This window comes from Vulpes vulpes, chromosome 9 (genome assembly GCF_048418805.1).
Source record: "Vulpes vulpes isolate BD-2025 chromosome 9, VulVul3, whole genome shotgun sequence".
NCBI classification, from domain to species: domain Eukaryota; kingdom Metazoa; phylum Chordata; class Mammalia; order Carnivora; family Canidae; genus Vulpes; species Vulpes vulpes.
In genome coordinates, this window is record NC_132788.1 from 59,878,492 (window position 1) to 59,898,754 (window position 20,263).

Here is a 20,263-nt window from a genome sequence, read left to right on the forward strand (position 1 = left end):
AGATTTACAAATTGTATATCTGATAAAGAATAGCACCAGAATATAAAAGATTCCTGGAATGCAAAAAAAAGACAAATAATCCAGTATTAAAATGGGCAAAGGATTTGATGAGACATATTTTCAAAGAAAGTATACAAATAGCAAGTACACACGTGAAAAGATGATTAACATCATTAGTCATTAGGGAAATACCAGTTAAAACCCCAGAAACAGTGCTTCATACCCACTACAATGGCTATAATCAAAAGGACACACACACACAAAAAAAAGGACAAGAACAAGTGTTGTCAAGGATGGAGAGAAATTGAAACTCTCATGCATTGTTGATAGGGTTGTAAAGTGGTACAACTGCTTTGGAAAAACACTTTGGCCATTCCTGAAAATATTACTATATGGCCCAGCAACTCTGCTCTTAAGTATCTACCCAAGAGAAACAAGAACACATATCCACATGAAAATTTGTACACAAATATTCATCACAGCACTGTTCATTAAAAATAGCTAAAAAATGGAAACAACCCAAATGTCCATCAGACAAGGAATGGGTTTTAAAAACGTGATACAGGGGATCCCTGGGTGGCTCGCCGGTTTCGCGCCTGCCTTTGGCCCAGGGCGTAATCCTAGAGTCCCGGGATCGAGTCCCGTGTCGAGCTCCTGGCATGGAGCCTGCTTCTCTCTCTGCCTGTGTCTCTGCCTCTCTCGCTCTCTCTCTATAGGTCTATCAAAAATAAATACAAATAAATCTTTTAAAAAAATGTAATACATCCATCCATCCAATGGAATATTATTTAGCCGTAAACAGGAATGAGTATTGACACAGGCTACAACGTGATGACCTTTGAAAACAATGCTAAGTCATAAAATACCATTTATTGTACAATTCCATTTATATAAAATGTCTGGAATAGGAAAATATATGAATACAGAAAGTAAATTAGTCTTTGTCTAGTGCTGGGGTTGAAAGGGTAGAGGGAGACAGTGTCTTCTAATGGGTACAGGGTTTCTTTTAGGGAGACAAAAATGTTCTAAAATTAGATGGTTGCATAACCCTCTGATATATACTAAAAATACTACAAAAAAATTATTTTATATAGGTGAATTGTATGGTATGTGAATTATATCTAAAAGGAAAGCTGTTAAAAAATGACTATCAGGGGCACCTGGGTGGCTCAGTCAGTTAAGCATCTGCCTTCTCAGGTCATGATCTCGGGGTTCTGGGATGGAGCCCCAGCTGAGCTTCCTGCTCAGTGGGGAACCTGCTTCTCCCTCTCCTTCTGCCCCTCCCCCTGCTTATGCTCTCTTTTAAATAAGTAAAATCTTTAAAGAACAATGAGTATTATTTGGGGTGCCTGGGTGGTTCAGTTAGTTGAGCGTCCAACTCTTGATTTCAGCTCAGGGCGTGATCTCGGGGTTGTGAGATCAAGCCCCGTGCCATGTCAGGCTCCGAGCTCAGCACAGAATCCCCTTGAGTTGCTCTGCCTCTGCCCCTCCCCTCACATGCTCTTTCTCTCTCAAATAAGGAAATAAATCTTTCTTAAAAATTCTGCCATATTAACATCCAGTTTGGGGCTACTGTTCTTAAATACTACCATATAAGAAATACCCACCTCTGTGACCCACAGTGAAATGATCTGTTTTCATAGCACCTCCTACCTCGGGTAGGGCATGTATCTTTTTATCTCTAACGTCTGGCAAAGCTTCTGGTACTTACTAGCCACTTAAATATTTATTGAACTGAATGAAATAACTGCAGTACTGCAATGAGTTTAGGGGAAAGTTAGCCAGTTATTATTTTCAAAGACTCAAAGGCTCCCTCTTCCCCCATCCTTTCCTCATTCCATATGGATATCATAGCAACCATACTATCTGCTTTACTCTTTACAAAGCCTTGTCTGCTGCCTTAACTCATTTAAATCTAAAAATAACCTTGTGAGATCAGTATGTTGGTTACAGCCATTTTCCAGGTAAGAGAGCTGACTCAGAACAGTCAGTCTCCAGTCACCACAGGGCACTGCCAGACTTTCCACTGTACGGCGCAGCCCCTTACATCCCTACATTCATACTAAGGCCCCTGGCCGCTGGTAGCATGCTAGAATCACAGAGCAGGCCAACTACAGATGCTTTACAAGCCTCTGTATTTATTTCATTTCAAAGTCAAAGAGAAATTATCCTTTTGGTTGTCCATTGTTACTAGACTGGCAGTTTTCTGGCTTGAGCAGTGAAGAGTTAAACTTACCAGTAGAGGTATAAAATAAAAGTCAGCAGTCAGTTTTTCTCAATCCCTGTGTTTTATTGCAAACATCTCTGGAGGTAAGAAAAATTGATTCTTATGATCAAAATGCTGGGTCATGCTGTGCCCACAATTTTATTCATTTTGTTCTGAAGAAACGAGTAATAAGCCCATTTGCTTGTGGTTCCCTGTGGCTGAGCTAGTTCTGCTGCACAGCAGTTGGAGAAATCCGATTCGGCAGACTTTTGTCAATGTACCTTCCATGTGCCAGGCAGTGCATAAGGAGCTGGAGGTACAGGGATGAATAAGCCCCCGTCCACGTTCTCAGATCAAGAGTATTTTCTTTTTTTTTTTTTTAAGGTTTTATTTATTTATTCATGAGAGACACAGAGAGAGAGGCAGAGACACAAGCAGAGGGAGAAGCAGGCTCAATGCAGGGAGCCCGATGTGGGGCTCCATCCCAGATTTCCAGGATCACGCCCTGGGCCAAAGGCAGACGCTAAACCGCTGAGCCACCCAGGCATCCCAAGAGTATTTTCCATGCAGATGTTCTTTGGGGAAGGATTTGGATTCATTTGCTTTTACGTTTTAGTGAAATACAGCCACTCTCAGAAAGTTACTATCTAAAATGTAAGAACTCTTTGTTGAATGTACAGGAAGAAAAGAAATGACACACACATTTAGAACTTAGTGGTGATAACAAACTGATCTTTTACTTCAGAGCCAGCCATGTTGGATTCAGAGTTGGATGACATTTAACCCTTCCAAGTTTGATAGAATCCATTTATGGGCTCTGAATAAAACCATAAGGATTTACACGATTGAAAGTTAACCCAGCTGCCTCTCCATGCACATTTGCCAAATTAGCATGTCTGTGCATCCCATGCATCTATTTAAAAATGCTAGAAGTAATATGCCAACATTATAGAAGTGAGGAAAATGGCGAAAAACTGCAAAGTAGAGTAACACTAGTCACCTAAAATGTCACTACCCTGATACCGAGAGGTGGCTGGACCTTTGCACTTCAATCTCAATTTGAAAATTGGGAATACTTAGTACCTTCATTAGGAGGCTTTGCCAGGACTAAACAAGGTAACAGCGTAAAACACACTCACACCAAAACAACCCATAATAAATATGTGCTTATTAGAGCAAAAACAACATTTTTATGTAATCTTTCTGTCTTGTTTTTTCTATTTTTATACGAAGTTGTTTTCTTGTTGTACTTTTGTCTTAGTTTCTTACTACTATATAATCATTTTTCATCTAGCCGTGTGTGAGTATTGTAATTTTTAATGGCTGCACACTGTTCTGTGGTAGGGTATGGGATTCCATTGTAACTTATCCATTCCCCTGTTGTTGGACTTTTGGGCTGCTTCCAGTGTTTCGCTTTTATAAATGAGTGCCTCAGTGAATAGCTTTATGTATGCAGTGTATTCACTTACTGGGAAATCTCAGGCAGGTGACTTCATCTCTTTCCTTTTTGCCCGGATGCTAAATGAGGATAGAATAGTATCTGAGAGGATGGGGATGTGTGGATTAAATAAAGTAATATAGCAAAGCACTTGCAACAATGTTTGGCACTTAACCAGATGCTCAGTGAGAATTACCTCTGGACCTCTGTTTGGGTCTGTTTCTTTAGGCTCACTCTCTAGAGATGAGATTGTTTCATCTACTGCTTTCCAAAGGATTTTACCAATTTAGTATTATGTCAAAGGACCAATTTCTCTACACCCTCACTAGCAGTCATCTCAGGATTTAACTACGTAACAACTCTCTTTCTCTTTAAAATAATAGTGAAAAGGGGCCCCTGGGTGGCTTTAGTCAGTTAAACAACTGCCTTCAGCTCAGGTCATAATCCCAGGATTTCGGGATTGAGCACTACATCAGGCTTCCTGCTCAGTGGGAGCTTGCTTATCCTCCCTCTGCTGCCCCCCCCCCCCACCATTCATACTCTCTCTCTCTCTCTCTCTCTCTCTCTCTCTGTCAAAGGAATAAATAAAATCTTTTTAAAAATAAAATAAAGGTGAAAAAATAAGTTCATCCATATTTAGGGCAGCTTGTTATGACTGGAACTCACTTCTACTCACTGCCCTGAACAGACCTCATGTCACAAAGGTTGGATCCCAGAGGCTGTTTGTAAATCTGTTTTCCTGAAGTTTGCAGTGTCCACCTGCTCTCCACAAAATTGTAGCATAAATTGGTCCTCTGAAGCTTTAAAACCCAGCATATTTTATTCCTTACTGAAGTACATACTATTGGGTATCTTTATTTTTTTCCAAAACAATAGTTTGGTCTAGTAATACCTGTTTTGGCCTATAATAATTTCAATGATTCCTTCCTCTCCTGCCCACCCCACCTCCAAGGAGATAAATTGGCAAGGGTAACCATATGTTTGGGTTTGCCCAATTTTTACTTACCCTGGTATAATTATTCATCATGCCCACTTCACCCTCAAAAGTGACCTAGTTCAAATGATGAATTACTTCATCACCTGATCCCCTGGAATTCCTCAGCAGCTGGGTACCTGCCAACACTTGCTAACTAACTACTTTCCTGGACTTTCTACCTGTCCAACAAAGGTTTCACTCAGAGTGCTTTCACCAGGCTTCACCTGAGAAGCCTTCACATGTACCCAGCCTATTTTGAACACACATTAGCCCAGTAGGCATTCCCTCAAAGTTTTTACAGTTCATCATCTTTTTCCCTCTACATCTTGCTGGTAATTGTCAATGGCATAAGCAGGCTTGGGCACTTCAAATTTGTGTCAGAAGTGGCTCTTCCCATATCAGGCTCCCTGCTCACTGCGGGGGCGGGGGGGGGGGGGGGGGGGTGTCTGCTTCTCCTTCTCCCTCTGCTCCTCCCCCTCCGCTTGTGCTCTCTCACTTTCTCTCAATCTTAAAAACAAAAAAAAAGTGCCTCTTTATTCTTCAGAACTATTCTGCAGCTCATTTCATCCCACAGGCAAATGTAACATTCCTTATTTCTCACCACTTGCAATTTAAAAAGAGACATCTGCTTTCAAGAAGTTAATCTTAAATGGAAACCTCTTCTTATGAGGTAGGACTCTTAACACTCACTGCTCCTGCCCTTATCAAATATGGTAAAGTTCTTTATATTCATAAAGTACGCAGAAGCCCTTGCACAAATGCAGTAAGAGGTTCAAGCTGAATAAACAGTAGCAAGTAGCAGTTGCAAAGACACGTCTAAGGTGAGACACTGCAGCTCTGTGATTGGTCACAGACAGTTTTGCTCACAGAATAAAAAATTATAAGTACAGGTGCTTCTGCAATGGAAAAACAAAAACAAATCGGCTTCCAATGATTACATTTTGCACCTAGGTAACTGCATTTTAACTAGCATAAAGGGCTTTATGACTTTTTTTTTTAAGATTTCATTTATTCATCAGAGACACAGAGAGAGAGAGGCAGAGACACAGGCAAAGGGAGAAGCAGGCTCCATGCAGGGACCCCGATGCGGGACCCGATCCTGGGACTCCAGGATCACACCCTGGGTCGAAGGCAGGCGCTAAACTGCTGAGCCACCCAAGGATCCCCTAAAGGGCTTTACGACTTGAGAGGGTCTGTTTTCCCCCTAACCAAGTGCCTGCATTCCTTGGGTAATGTATTCACGGTTTTAATTAAAGAGGAAAATTGGGGATCCCTGGGTGGCTCAGCAGTTTGGCGCCTGCCTTTGGCGCAGGGTGTGATCCTGGAGTCCTGGGATCAAGTCCCGCATCCGGCAGGTTCCCTGTGTGTAGTTTGCTTCTCCCTCTGCCTGTATCTCTGTCTCTGTCTCTGTCTCTCTCTGTGTGTCTTTCATGAATAAATAAAATAAAATTAAAAAAAAAAGAGGAAAATAAAATGTTTTGAATGTGGGATGCTAGTCATCTTGAGCTAGCGTCAGATGAATGTGGGGCTATAGTTTATAGGTCCGGATGTGTACTCTTAGTGGAAAATTTGTTTATCCATTTGTTTTAACCAGGCGACTTTCGGATGGTGGTTGGAGAGGATAAGACAAAAGTGTTGAATATTGTGAAGCCCAACATAGCCCACTTTCGTGAGCTGTATGGCAACATACTGCAGGAGAATCCCCAAGTGGTGTATAAAATCCAACAAGGCAGACTGGAGGTAAACCGTATGTGGGAAATAATTTATGTTGTTTCTAAGGCAAGAGTGATTTTAAGAGAAAGAAGTAAGGGTTAGAGTAGTATGACTAGTGTGATAACATTTTACAGTTTAAAAAGTAAGTTTCATATGTAAACATACTCGTCTGTGTATTTGGAATAATGCTAAATGGTAACATAAGAGAGTAGTAATAAGAAGCCGCCTTTGGGGAAGGGAACCTGGGGCTAATGTGGGAGAGGGACCTGTCTTCATCATGTACATCCTTTTTGCCATTTGAAACCCTTCTTATGCAAACTACCAATCAAAATAAGTGAAAAATTCTCAGATTTGCCTTCTTCATCTCCAATTCTGCTGGCCTCCCCAGATGTAAATTTACTGACAGTCTGGCATATATTCTCCTAGATCTTTTTGCATGCATTTTTGTATTTATTTGTACATATACACATGTATGAGCAAGTTTGGTCTTTTTTATTTGGGTTTGTTTTATATAAATGGACACATACATATTCTGATGTTTATTTTTCTCCTCACTTATGTTTATTATGTCTTGGCTTTCCTTTTGATAAATGAATCTTTCTAGATATCTTAAAAATTATATTATTAAATATTTGAAAATAAATATTAAAGAACTTTTCCTTTGAGGAAAATAATTTGGATTTAAGATTTTTTTAAAAACTATAGAAACTGGGAACTCCTGGGTGGCTCAGTGGTTGAGCATCTGCCTTTGGCTCGGGGCATGATCCCGGGGTCCTGAGATCTAGTTCCACCGATATCGGGCTCCCTGCATGGAGCCTGCTTCTCCCTCTGCCTATGTCTCTGCCTCTCTCTCTCTCTGTCTCTCATGAATAAATAAATAAAATATTCTTAAAAAATAAAAAATAGATAAAACTATAGAAACCAGAGAGTTGGGTTTTTTTTTTTTATCTTTAGCGTAAAGAACACTGTGTTTTACTTTTTTTTTTTTTTAAGATTTTATTAATTTATTCATGAGAGAGACAGAGACATAGGCAGAGGAAGAAGCAGGCTCCATACAGGGAGCCCGATGTGGGACTCGATCCCAGGACTCCAGGATCACGCCCTGAGCCGAAGGCAGAGGCTTAACTGCTGAGCCACCCAGGCATCCCTGTATTTTACCTTTTTAATGTTCTTCCTCTTCCAAAAAACAGGGGCAACTAATATTATATTGAATATGGAATTAAGTAATTTCTAGAACTGAAAGGGAACTTTCAAAAAAAAAGAAAAAGGAATTATTTTAAACAAAAAAAAAAATGAGAGTAATATGAAATGCCCAGAATACCCTCCACTCAGTTGAACAAATTTTGCAAGAATTTTTTACTTTTCTCAAGTTAATGTGTGCACATGTTTGTTTTTTTTTTTTTTTTTAAGATTTTATTTATTCATGAAAGACACAGAGAGAGAGAGAGGCAGAGACACAGGCAGAGGGAGAAGCAGGCTCCATGCAGGGAGCCCAATGTGGGACTTGATTCCGGGACTCCAGGATCACGCCCTGGGCCAAAGGCAGGCACCAAACCGCTGAGCCACCCAGGGATCCCTGTGCACATGGTTTAAAAACCAAATGGGACCTCAAGGTTTATAACAGAACGTAGCAGTTCCCTACTGGCCACCTCCTGGGTTCTCCATGCTGCTTCCTGGAGCCCACTGCTTTCATCTTGTTAGCGGGTCCTATGCTTACCTACAGGTTTCTAAACAATATGATTTGACTGTTATTTCTTGATTTTTTTTTTTATTTTATACTTTATTTTTGTTATCCATGTCTGGAGGATGAGTATTGTTTTACTCTCCTTTGTCATTTCCATTAATAAGCACACACTTGTGCACATGTGCACACACCCTCTTCCTCTTCCCTTCCTGCCTCAATCCCTCTTGCTCCACATACAGTTATTTCATTTTTGGTTGGGTTAATGTTCAATATTTACATTATGTAACTTATCTTTTCTTCATTGCTGAGATATGCTACTATGAAATTTCCTTTCCTATACAGATTTGTTTTTCTTGGAGTTAATAATTGTCTCATTTTCTTCATCTGCTTGATTTTCTTTTTACCTGTCACTAACTCATACCCTCTTACAAATCTGTATAGCTTCCCCCATTATAGACAAATACATCAGGTGTTTTCTGTTTCTTATTTTTCTTGGGGACATTTCTTCCTGGAGCTCTGTGTGCCCTGTTCTTTCTGGATGGGCTATTTTCTAGGCTTGCTGAGTGGCTGTTCTCCTAGAGCATCTTTTCATTATCACCCTGCTGGTTCTTTCTGCCTCTCTCCTTTGTTAGGTTTTGGTTTTCTGCATCTTCCATCTTCTTTTTTTTTCTTAGTGGCCCTTTAATCTTGGTGAAGTATACCTTTTAGTACCTCTCTAACATAGGTTGCAAGGAAGGTAAATTTTTTGAGACCATGTACATCTAAACCTTCTATCCTTGCACTGATTAGTAGTTTGGGCTACATATCACATTCTAGGTTGGAATTTTTCCCTCAGACTTTTTAAGTCATAGCATTACTTCTTCTAGTTTATAAGTGTTGTGTTAAGAAGTCTAATGATACCTAGGAATAAACCTAACCAAAGAGGTAAAAGATCTATACCCTAAAAACTATAGAACACTTCTGAAAGAAATTGAGGAAGACACAAAGAGATGGAAAAATATTACATGCTCATGGATTGGCAGAATTAATATTGTAAAAATGTCAATGTTACCCAGGGCAATTTACACATTTAATGCAATCCCTATCAAAATACCATGGACTTTCTTCAGAGAGTTAGAACAAATTATTTTAAGATTTGTGTGGAATCAGAAAAGACCCCGAATAGCCAGGGGAATTTTAAAAAAGAAAACCGTAGCTGGGGGCATCACAATGCCAGATTTCAGGTTGTACTACAAAGCTGTGGTCATCAAGACAGTGTGGTACTGGCACAAAAACAGACACATAGATCGATGGAACAGAATAGAGAACCCAGAAGTGGACCCTGAAATGTATGGTCATCTAATATTCGATAAAGGAGGAAAGACTATCCATTGGAAGAAAGACAGTCTCTTCAATAAATGGTGCTGGGAAAATTGGACATCCACATGCAGAAGAATGAAACTGGACCACTCTCTTTCACCATACACAAAGATGAACTCAAAATGGAGGAGAGATCTAAATGTGAGACAAGAGCCATCAAAATCATAGAAGAGAACACAGGCAACACCCTTTTTGAACTCGGCCACAGTAACTTCTTGCAAGATACATCCACAAAGGCAAAAGAAACAAAAGCAAAAATGAACTCTTGGGACTTCATCAAGATAAGAAGCTTTTGCACAGCAAAGGATACAGTCAACAAAACTAAAAGACAACCTACAGAATGGGAGAAGATATTTGCAAATGACATATCAGATAAAGGGCTAGTTTCCAAAATCTATAAAGAACTTATTAAACTCAACACCAAAGAAACAAACAATCCAATCATGAAATGGGCAAAAGACATGAAGAGAAATCTCACAGAGGAAGACATGGACATGGCCAACAAGCACATGAGAAAATGCTCTGCATCACTTGCCATCAGGGAAATACAAATCAAAACCACAATGAGATACCACCTCACACCAGTGAGAATGGAGAAAATTAACAAGGCAGGAAACAACAAATGTTGGAGAGGATGCGGAGAAAAGGGAACCCTCTTACACTGTTGGTGGGAATGTGAACTAGTGCAGCCACTCTGGAAAACTGTGTGGAGGTTCCTCAAAGAGTTAAAAATAGACCTGCCCTACGACCCAGCAATTGCACTGTTGGGGATTTACCCCAAAGATTCAGATGCAATGAAACGTCGGGACACCTGCACCCTGATGTTTCTATCAGCAATGGCCACAATAGCCAAACTGGAAGGAGCCTCGGTGTCCATCGAAAGATGAATGGATAAAGAAGATGTGGTTTATGTATACAATGGAATATTACTCAGCAATTAGAAACGACAAATACCCACCATTTGCTTCAACGTGGATGGAACTGGGGGGTATTATGCTGAGTGAAATAAGTCAATCGGAGAAGGACAAACAGTGTATGTTCTCATTCATTTGGGGAATATAAATAATAGTGAAAGGGAATATAAAGGAAGGGAAAAGAAATGTTGGGAAATATCAGGAAGGGAGACAGAACATAAAGACTCCTAACTCGGGGAAACGAACTAGGGGTGGTAGAAGGGGAGGAGGGCGGGTGTTGGAGGGGAATCGGTGACGGGCACTGAGGTGGACACTTGACGGGATGAGCACTGGGTGTTTTTCTGTATCATCATCATGTAATGTTGGTAAATTGAACACCAATAAAAATTAATTTAAAAAAATAAAATAAGATAAAAAAAGAAGTCTAATGACATTCAGATTGCCTATCCTTTGGATATGACCTTTTTAACTCTTGGAAAATGCTATGCTTAGGATCTTTTTCCAGTCTTACATTTCATGGTAGTCTGTCTTTATATATGTGTTTTTCACTATTATTCTGGCACTTTATGAGCCTTTCTAGTCTGAATACTCATGACCTCCAATTCTAGGAAGTTTTGTTATTTCTATAATAATTTCTTCATATCCATTTTCTTCATTCTTTCTGGAATTCCTGTTAGCTGGTTGTTGGACCTCCTTGTTTGATCCTTTTTATTTCTCTTTCCTCCTTCTGCTTTCTTTGGGGTTTTTGTTCTTCTTTCCAAAAGAATCTCTCAAACTGATCTTCTAGCACTGCTTTAAAATATTTAATTTCCCCTGAATGTTCCTTTTTTCTTATGGCATCCTGTTCCTGTTTTCCAAATATATTATCTTTTCTCATCCCTTTACTGGTCTTTATTATAATTTTTGAAGTTTTATCTTGCTCTCTACATTGTCTCTGTTTCTTTTAATGTCAGTATCTGTAAGATTTCTCCAAAGGGACATCATCTGCTCCTTGGCTTCAGATCAGGAAGTATAATATGCCTAGCTGCCAACTTTCAGAAAACTGAGCAAGGGGAAAGGGCTGGGAATTTTCTTTAAACCCTGAAGATAAACATTTCCAAATTCCTTACTATGGCCTGTGAAAGGCTGCACAATCTAATTGATCTCTTATCCTGGGGAAGAGTAAGGTTAGTGGGGACCCCTGGGTGGCTCAGAGGTTGACCGTCTGCCTTCGACTCAGCGCATGATCCCAGAGTACCGGGATCAAGTCCCACATCGGGCTCCCTGCATGGAGTCTGCTTCTCCCTCTGCCTGTGTCTCTGCCTCTCTCTGCATCTCTCATGACAAAAGAAAAGAAAAGAAGAAAAGAAAAGAGAAAAGAAAAGAAAAGAAAAAAGAAGGAAGGAAGGAAGGAAGAGAAAGAGAGGGGAGGGAGGGAGGAAGGAAGGAGAGGAGAGGAGAGGGAGAGAGGAGAGGAGAGGAAGAGGAGAGGAAAGAGGAGAGGAGAAGAGAGGAAAGAGGAGAGGACAGGAAAGAGGAGAGGAGAGGAAAGGAGAGGAGAGGAAGGTTAGTGGACTGAACTACAGTTCCCAGCACTGCTGAGGCTATAATTGACACCCACCTGCTCCTTCCTGTACTACCCATTCCAAACTCCCTTCACCCTCATCTAGTACTTGTGCTGGACTAGACGAGGTAGCCCAGACCCTCATCCCTGAGGCATCTAGACCTGGTCACCCTGCCCATTTCAGGGTGGGGTTGCTGGCCTTTCCCTTTACCATCTAAACAGAGCAAGGGGTACTGAGAGATGTGTACCAGCAGCCCTACCCCTGATGATCAGGATCAGTTACTTCTGCCACTATGGTGACTCCTTTCCATGTCTGAATCTGAATAGAGGAGGTAGCAATCATAGCGTTAAGTTTAAAGTCTTAAAGTTGTAGGGATGGGAAACACGCATTTCCTGAGTGGGTCACTGGGAATGATGGGAAGCAGGCCTACTTCTTTCACACCTTGGTTCCCAGATCTGTGTGTTCCATCAGTCGGGAACGCGGTACTATATAACAGGCATTAGTGTTGGATGTGTACGGCACCCCATTCTCACAGGGTATCATCTCCAAGCTGCTGGTTCAGCTGTTCCTCACTGCTCTAACAGGATTTTTTAATGAGGGTACTGTTGGCATGTTAGGCTGGATAATTCTTTGCTGTGTGGGCCCCAAATTTCCCCTTTTTGAGAACTGCTCTATCAGTGTGGCAGCTTTGGTGCAGTATATGGTAGGAAAAGTGGAGCCATGGTCCTATGCCCATCGCCATACCTCTGTACCTTTTTTGTTCTACAATGGGTCCCATATGTAATGTTACATGGTACAACCACAATGGTGAAGTGTGCGTTTGTAAGCCCTGTAATGGTACTGGCTAGGTCCTGTGGGTAGGAAAGGCAAACCCATACTCAGAATATGTGTTACTTCCAATTAAGATTAATTACTGCCCCAGGTGTGGAAGGAGTCAAATGTAGTCAACTTCCACCAAGTGACTGGTTAGTCTCAGGAGATGGTCCTGTTATCAGGATTTTAGCTTTGGCTTCTGTTGCTGTCAGGATAGACTTTAACAGCAGCAGTAGCTAAGTCAGCCTTGCCTAGGCAAAGCCTCTATTATGGCTACTTCTTTATAAGCCATTGTCCCTGCACTGGAATGTCAGGCTATTTAATCAACTCGCTGAATTGTTCTTTTGGTTATTGTTGATTCTTCTGTGAAGAATCCTCTCTTTGTACCAAAATACAAAGTTCTTCATGCTTAGTGGGCTCCTCCCATAAGTCCATCCACATACCTCTTCTCCCTAGTTTTTTGTCTTCAGTCTTCCAGTCTTTTTCCTTTTGGGCCCACTCAACCTGCAAACCGTGCTTCATACCCATGGTCTGTGTGTGTTCTTACCTGGGGCTACATTCTCCATGTAAAGTGGGTGACCATGTGCACTATCTGAAGCATACCCATTTGGGAGGATTTCCCTTCCTTAATGTCTTTCAGGCCTATCCATGGATGAAGCTATAATGTATCATTTTTAGCTAGTATGTACTAAGCCAAATCATCCATGCAGCAAGCTCATCCTTTATCCTCCAAAAGCCAATCACAGGAGACCTTCCATGTAGTCATATGCATGAACCAGTGAAGAAATAGGGTGGTATACACTGGTACAACAGTGCAGAGTGGATATTATGGGGCCCTAGGTTTCCCTTTGTGCAGCTTACTTGTGCCTTCTGGCCTTACTCATGTCAAATGCTAGTGGACCTCTCCCATCTTACAGTAGATTACTGTTGAGCCTGCCTGGCCTTAAGATCTGATGAATAGGAGTGATCTCCACTCATAATGGCAGTTCTTGACACATGGTCTTTTGATGATGACCCATAGTTAGAAGCTCCATCTCTACCAGGGTCTCATATCTAGGAGCTGATTTCAAATGATATATTGTTCTTTATCATAGATGGCATGGCCTTGGTCCAGAACCCAAGTAGTTTACATTGTGATTGTCCTACTGGGAGCCTACCACAAGCTTCCTGTGGCTTCTTTTGATACCAAAGATCTCATTAGTACTATAGAGTTTATAGGGTTCTGTGCCCCAAGTGGGGGCTGCTTGCTCTGCTGCCTGAATCTGTTAGAGACCTCTTTTCTGCTCTGAGCCTCACAAACCTGGCATCCTTTCATATCACTTGGTAAGTAAGTCTGAACATTATGCCAAAGTGTGGAATATGCTGCCTCCAAAACCTGAAGAGGCTTACCAAGCATCATGCTTCATTCTTAGCAGTGAGAGGTATCAGATCCAAAAATTTGATCTTTACTTTAGAGGGATGTCTCAGCATGCTCCAGACCACTTGACTCCTAAACACTTCACTGAGGTAGTAGACTCCTGTAACTTCATAGGGTTTATCTTCTACCCCCTGGAGTACATTTATCTACCAGGGACTCCAATGTACTTGCCCCTTATTGTTTCCCAGGTAACAGTAATAACATACCATTGATGTAGTGGATCAGCCTGAGATTATACAGAATGTCCAAATAGTCTAGTTTCGTTGGGATATCTTATGACAGAGGATAGGAGAGTTAACATAGCCCTGAGGCAAACCATAAGATATACTATTGTCTGTCTCATGAATGCAAGCTGCTTCTGATCCCCCTTCCTAATAAAGATGGAAAAGAATACATTCCCCAGGTCTTGACCTCATCCAGATACCTGCAGTTCTGTGACTTGCTCTAGCAGATTTACTACATCTGGCAGAGCAGACATCACTGGGACTTCTACTTGATTGAGTTTTGGTATAATCTTCCAGAACCCATTTGGATTTTGTGAGGGCCAGACTTAATGGAACTATGATGGAGACAATTAGTCTTCATATTAGAGTTCTCCAAAGAAACAGAGCCAGTAAGATTTATAGAGAGTTATTTTGGGCAGCCCCGGTGGCACAGCGGTTTAGCACTGCCTGCAGCCCAGGGCGTGATCCTGGAGACCCAGGATCGAGTCCCACGTTGGGCTCCCTGCATGGAGCCTGCTTCTCCTCTGCCTGTGTCTCTGCCTCTCTCTCTCTCTCTCTCTCTCTCTCTCTGAGAGAATAAATGAATAAATAAAATAAAATCTTAAAAAAAAAAAGTTATTTTAAGGAATTAAATCATGGAGGCTGAAGAGTTTGAAATTTGAAGAGCATACCAGCAGCACACCTGGAGACCAAGGGAAGAGTATGTCATAGTTTTAAGTCTGAGGGCAATCTGGAGGCAGAACACCTTCTTCCTCAGAGACTTTAGTCATTTTTCTTAAGGCCTTCGACTGATTAGATGATGCTCACCTACATTATAGAGGGTAATCTGCTTTAGTCTACTGACTTAAATGTTAATTACATCTCTAAAAATACTCTTACAGGGCAGCCCGAGTGGCTCAGCGGGCTTAGCGCCGCCTGCAGCCCAGGGCGTGATCCTGGAGAGCCGGGATCCAGTCCTATGTCAGGCTCCCTGCACTGGGCCTTCTTCTCTCTCTGCCTGTGTCTGTCTCTCTCTGTGTGTGTCTCTATGAATAAATAAATATTTTTTAAATACTCTTATAATAACATCTGGACTAATATTTGACCAAGCAACTGATCACTATAGCCTAGCCAAGTGACACAAAATTAAACATCATACCCCTGCATCCTTTAGGTTTACAGATAGCACTAATCTGTGTATTTCCTCCTGAGATGTGGTGTTGTTTGTTTTTATTTTTAATCACTGTCTTGGATAAGAGGCAAAGTGGCAGCTTCAGAGTCTTCTACTTGGCCTTCCATAGTAAGACAGCTCTAAAATGCCATCATAGAGTATACTCTTTGGACCGATCCTGGTACCTATTGCATAGCATCGGGATTGAGTGGATTTGAAACAAGCCCTCATCTGATCCTGCAGTAGCACTGTGGAATTAAATGGCCCTTCCTAGTTGTCCCCACTTGGGGAAAAAAGGCCAGGCCTTTGTACTCCTGCAGTGTCCAGTCATTGGATCCAGGCAGCTCCCTTTGGCTGAAGACAAGTCTGGGGAAGGACTCTAAGAGTGGGATTCAGCAAATTTTCCCAGCAGCTAGTGAAATGACAGTGGTACAACACAGAATCCAGTATCATATGCCCACATCTGCTTTTTTAAAACATCAGCTTTATTGAGATATATTCACATACCATAAAAATCAGTGGTTTTCAGTGTATTCACAGAGTTGTGCAACTATCACTACAATCTATTTCACAACATTTCTGTCACTCCAAAAAGAAACCCCACATCCATTAACAGTCCCTAGCTTCCCCTCCCCACAAGCAACCACTAATCTGTTTTCTGCCTCTGGATTTGTCTCTTCTGGACACTTCATATAAATGCAACAATACACTATATGGTCTTTTCTGTTCCGACTTTCAAAATGCAGTTTGACTCTCATGATTTAACTGAATGCTTTCACTTCCATGTTTTAATGAGAATCAAAGAGTAAGAATAATTACCCAGAATTTAACAATTTATTTGAACATGTCACCTAATATTTTGTCTTTCAAACAAAAATTCCAGTGCATTATTTTCCTCAAGAGAAAGCAGTGGCAAATATGTTTTTTAATCCTTATCTCAGTACCTGTCCATCTCCTGTCCTTCCAGTTACTTTTGTCCATGTCTGGACTCAGCTGGCTGTTCTGCCAGCACCTTGCTGGTTACTGACCTGATAGTGATGCAGCCAGAGGCACCTGAAGGGTTAGCCCAAGGCCCCACATCCTGGGTTGGCCTGTGAAAGAGCTCAGGGTCCTTGTCTGGGTTTTGGTGATGTTGCAGGAATACCCCCAGCCCACTGCCCCCATTCCTTTTTGCTTCTGGTTTGGATCTCTGGACCAGGGCTTTAGTCCTGGTCGGTTTTGTTTTGTTTTGTTTTGTTTTGTTTTGTTTTGTTTTTTCCTGGTCGGTTTTTAAATAATTATTTAACAGTGTACCTTTTAGACCTGCGTGACATCTACAAAGTGTCCAATAAAGGAAGAAGAAGGAAAATAAATAAATAAACTTAAAAAGCCATTTGACATCTCTAAAATTCCTGAAAGCTTCATAGATAAAGCCTTACAGAAATATAAGATCCTTTTGGCTAATCTCAATCTTAACCCCGAAATATGAGTCTATAAATGTTATTTCTAATATATTTTATAGTAATATCCACATTTTTTTTTCATTTAGTGAAGCAAAGCTAAGTAGAGTTCAAATCCTGTGAATTTAGAATCCTTTTAATGATAAATATGAAATATTCAGGTTAAAAAAAAACCCTTTACTTTTACTGGAGCCACTAGATAATAGTCCTTTGTTCTTGTTTGCATAAATTTAATAGAAGACTAGGAAATCCAGACATTAATACTCAATGAGTACTTGTTGAATGAAAAAAAGAGTGGTAGAATGAGTGAATTCTAAGTGTTAATAAAAAGTCATATCTGGAAAATCTGAATCTAAAATTTAATACATTTATTTGTCAAATTTTTTTCTCACTGTTGTCTTAGTCAAAGTTAAAACCTAAACATTTGTTGAAAAAATATAGGACAGATATCTTGCCTGACAAATGATGAGATGAGCCGTTGAGGCCAGTGTTACTGGTTCTTACCTTGGCAGGCAGTCAGTGTTTATGTGATTTTGTAAAAACTTAGTTCTGTGAAGTAAAGTATATTAGACTAGAAGTTAGAGAAGCTAGGTGTGGCCTTGGCTCTGTGACTAACTTTGGATTCAGAGTAAAGTCTGGTGCATAGTTTGTGTGTTTTATTTCTGTGTTTCTCTTTCAACTTGATGTATCTAGAATATGTGAGGCACAGAAACCACTGGTGTAATTTAACCCTACTTAAGAAATAATGACAGCTAAGCTTTATTGATGCAGTTATTCATTTCCTTACTCAACTAGTGTTTTTTGACTACCTACTATGTACCAGGAGATTAAAAGCCAATAAGCTTAGTCCTGTCATCAGTTTATTCCTACAGTTTATGAAATACAGCATGGTGAGTAAAAGGCCTAGAAGGCAGGAGACCCGAGGTTGGACGCCTCTCTCTCCAACTGCTATATGACCATGGCTGTGTCACTCAGTGACACAATGTGTTTACAGTGGGAGAGAGAGAGTCTGAGTGTCTGGATTTGCTGAGCCTCAGTGAGTGTTAGCGGCAGCCTTCCTTCCTTTACCACTGGATTTAAGAAAAAGAAATTTTAAAACTGAGAGTCAGAAATGGATGCTTGAAAAGGGCCTCTATTCTTTTCTCGTTGTAAAAGGAGAATATCATAGGAAAAGTGTTGGCCTTTCTGAAGGACCTTAGAATCTGAACTCTTGTGCATTCAGTTTCAGAAAGGAGCAAGTTTCATTAGCATGTTCCCCATTCTGGGGTATGGGTTCGTGCATGTCTGTGTGACTTGAAAGAGAAGCCATGACTTTGAATCTTTATAGAATTCAAAGAACTTTCCATAGATATCATCTTTCTTTTTTTCCCCCTTAGATAGATAAAAGCCCAGAAGGACAATTCACTCAGCTAATGACATTGCCCAAAACCTTACAGCGACAAATAAATCATATTATGGACCCTCCTGGAAAAAACAGAGATGTGGAAGAAACTTTATTACAAGTTGCTCATGATCCCGACTGTGGAGAAGTGGTGAGACTAGGTATGTTTATGAATTTGACGTTAAGGAAGTGCTGGCCATGGGTTAAAAGCAGACTTTGTGACTGAGCTGTATTCTTTATTCTTTCGTGCCTAGTGAGATCGAGAGACAGATTGTCTCAGGGAAGAAGAAAGCACTAACAACCTGGGTTTTTTCCAAATCTAAATTGTCATTTGTTTGAAGTACCGCGGTGAGAGTACTTCTGTTTTCAGATTCCTTGGTCCTAAATCACTGTCAAAGGGGGAAACAATGTTTGTTTTGGTTCCAAGACCATAACTTCTAGAAGTTATTCCAAAGACTCCTCTGTGTTCTTCATGGTGGTCTGAGAAGGAAGGAGGCTAGTGACATTTTTAGTGCTTTTATAACATCAGGAACACAGCTTTCATCAGCCGACTCCTGTTCGATGTGTCTCATAGTGTGTTCAGTCAGCTCCCTCTTACATGGCCCAGGGCCTTTCCAGTGTTTACCCAAAAATCTTATCTTCAGAGACCCACTTCTCTTTGAGGCGTTAAAGATAATTTACAAGGGCTGTCAGTAAAGAAATAATCATGATTGAAAATGACTCCCTTCTCCAGATGAGCACGTTCTCCTGTGTTATTGAGTAAATATTTCTTGAGCTCCTCAGGGATGCAAGCTACTGCCCTAGATGCACTTGCCAATGACGCACTCTCCCAGGCACCTGCCCCAGGCTGTCAGAGCATACATTTAGATTGCCAGGTACCTATTCTGAAGATAAATGAGGAGGCATGCTGTTTGTTTTCATTTTAACATGATTCTGGTCACCATATGATCTCTGCTGCCTTTGTGAGAGGGAGAAGGACTATGCTATTGCTCTTCCCTGAGGAGTTCCATGTTTGTTTTCAAAATGTAAGTTTTTCTCCCAGGCAGAAACAGTGGGTTTGGGGTTGAGAACTAGCACCCTTAAGCAGATTTAAAGTCATGAAATGACCTTTGAGGGTGACCTGATCCACCCCATATTTTAATTAAGGTGAGGGAAGACCACGCATTTGCCTGAACTCACACAGCTGGTTGCTGACATGCCTGGCAACTCTGGTCTCCTGGTCCTCAGTCATGATACCCCTTCCACTGTCATTCTGCAACATCAGGGCAGAGATGGATGTGCTGGTTTTATTGGATTACTGGAAAGAATATTTAATTTTAGATTTTAAAAATGTTAAGATGACTAACATTTGGCTTTTTTTTTTTTTTTTTTTTTGGCATCCCTGTTGGTTTTCTTTTCACAGGGCTTTCAGCAATTGTGAGACCTTCTAGTATGAAACAGAGCACCAAAGGCATTTTCACTGCTGGTAAGAACTTTTGAAAGTCCATGCTTTTTTTTTCACAAAAGTTACATTTAATTCACAGTGTAATAAAGGTTACAGGTAAAAACCTACACATAAAGCATAAAAAGGCCTATTACACAAATGTACAATTCTCTACATAAAGCTCATATCCTCATTTGCTACATTTATCTCCTCTATTTGTCAGCTAGGACAAGTTCTGGAGCTCCGGATTATGAGAGCTCTCAGACAAGGCAGGGAAGAACCTCTGAACCAACACCTAATAATGTCCTCTTAGAGACATCGGTTATTTGCAAAGTAAAATCATTTCCTTTTCGAAAATCCAGGCTTAATATATCTACTGGATGGAGTGGCCTCAGCACTCCTGATTCAGATATAAAACTTTATCTGTATCCTGCAAGTACCTCTGAAGTGCTGAATTTTGATGGTCATGAACTAGGACATAGCAGTGGCATACAGACGAGCAAAATAGCGCTGTCATCTGGTCTAAACCAGTCCAAACATGTGAGGTACTGTTGGAAGCCTTACTACCCCTTTCAGTCTTCT

At 40.8% G+C, this 20,263-nt stretch overlaps 1 protein-coding gene across 9 annotated transcripts in view; it reads left to right on the forward strand.

Moving 5' to 3' along the window:
• The window catches only part of TAMM41 (TAM41 mitochondrial translocator assembly and maintenance homolog), a 52,346-nt gene that overhangs the window by 21,437 nt on the left and 10,646 nt on the right, over positions 1-20,263 (forward strand). For 8 of the 9 annotated variants that reach the window (XM_026016890.2, XM_026016893.2, XM_026016892.2 and 5 more), the window contains 3 exons: positions 6,215-6,360; positions 18,254-18,419; positions 19,661-19,723. In XM_026016890.2, the coding sequence (XP_025872675.1) occupies positions 6,215-6,360; positions 18,254-18,419; positions 19,661-19,723 (375 nt within the window). The remainder of the gene's footprint in view (positions 1-6,214; positions 6,361-18,253; positions 18,420-19,660; positions 19,724-20,263) is intronic. The other variant, XM_072720276.1, reaches the window with a different exon arrangement.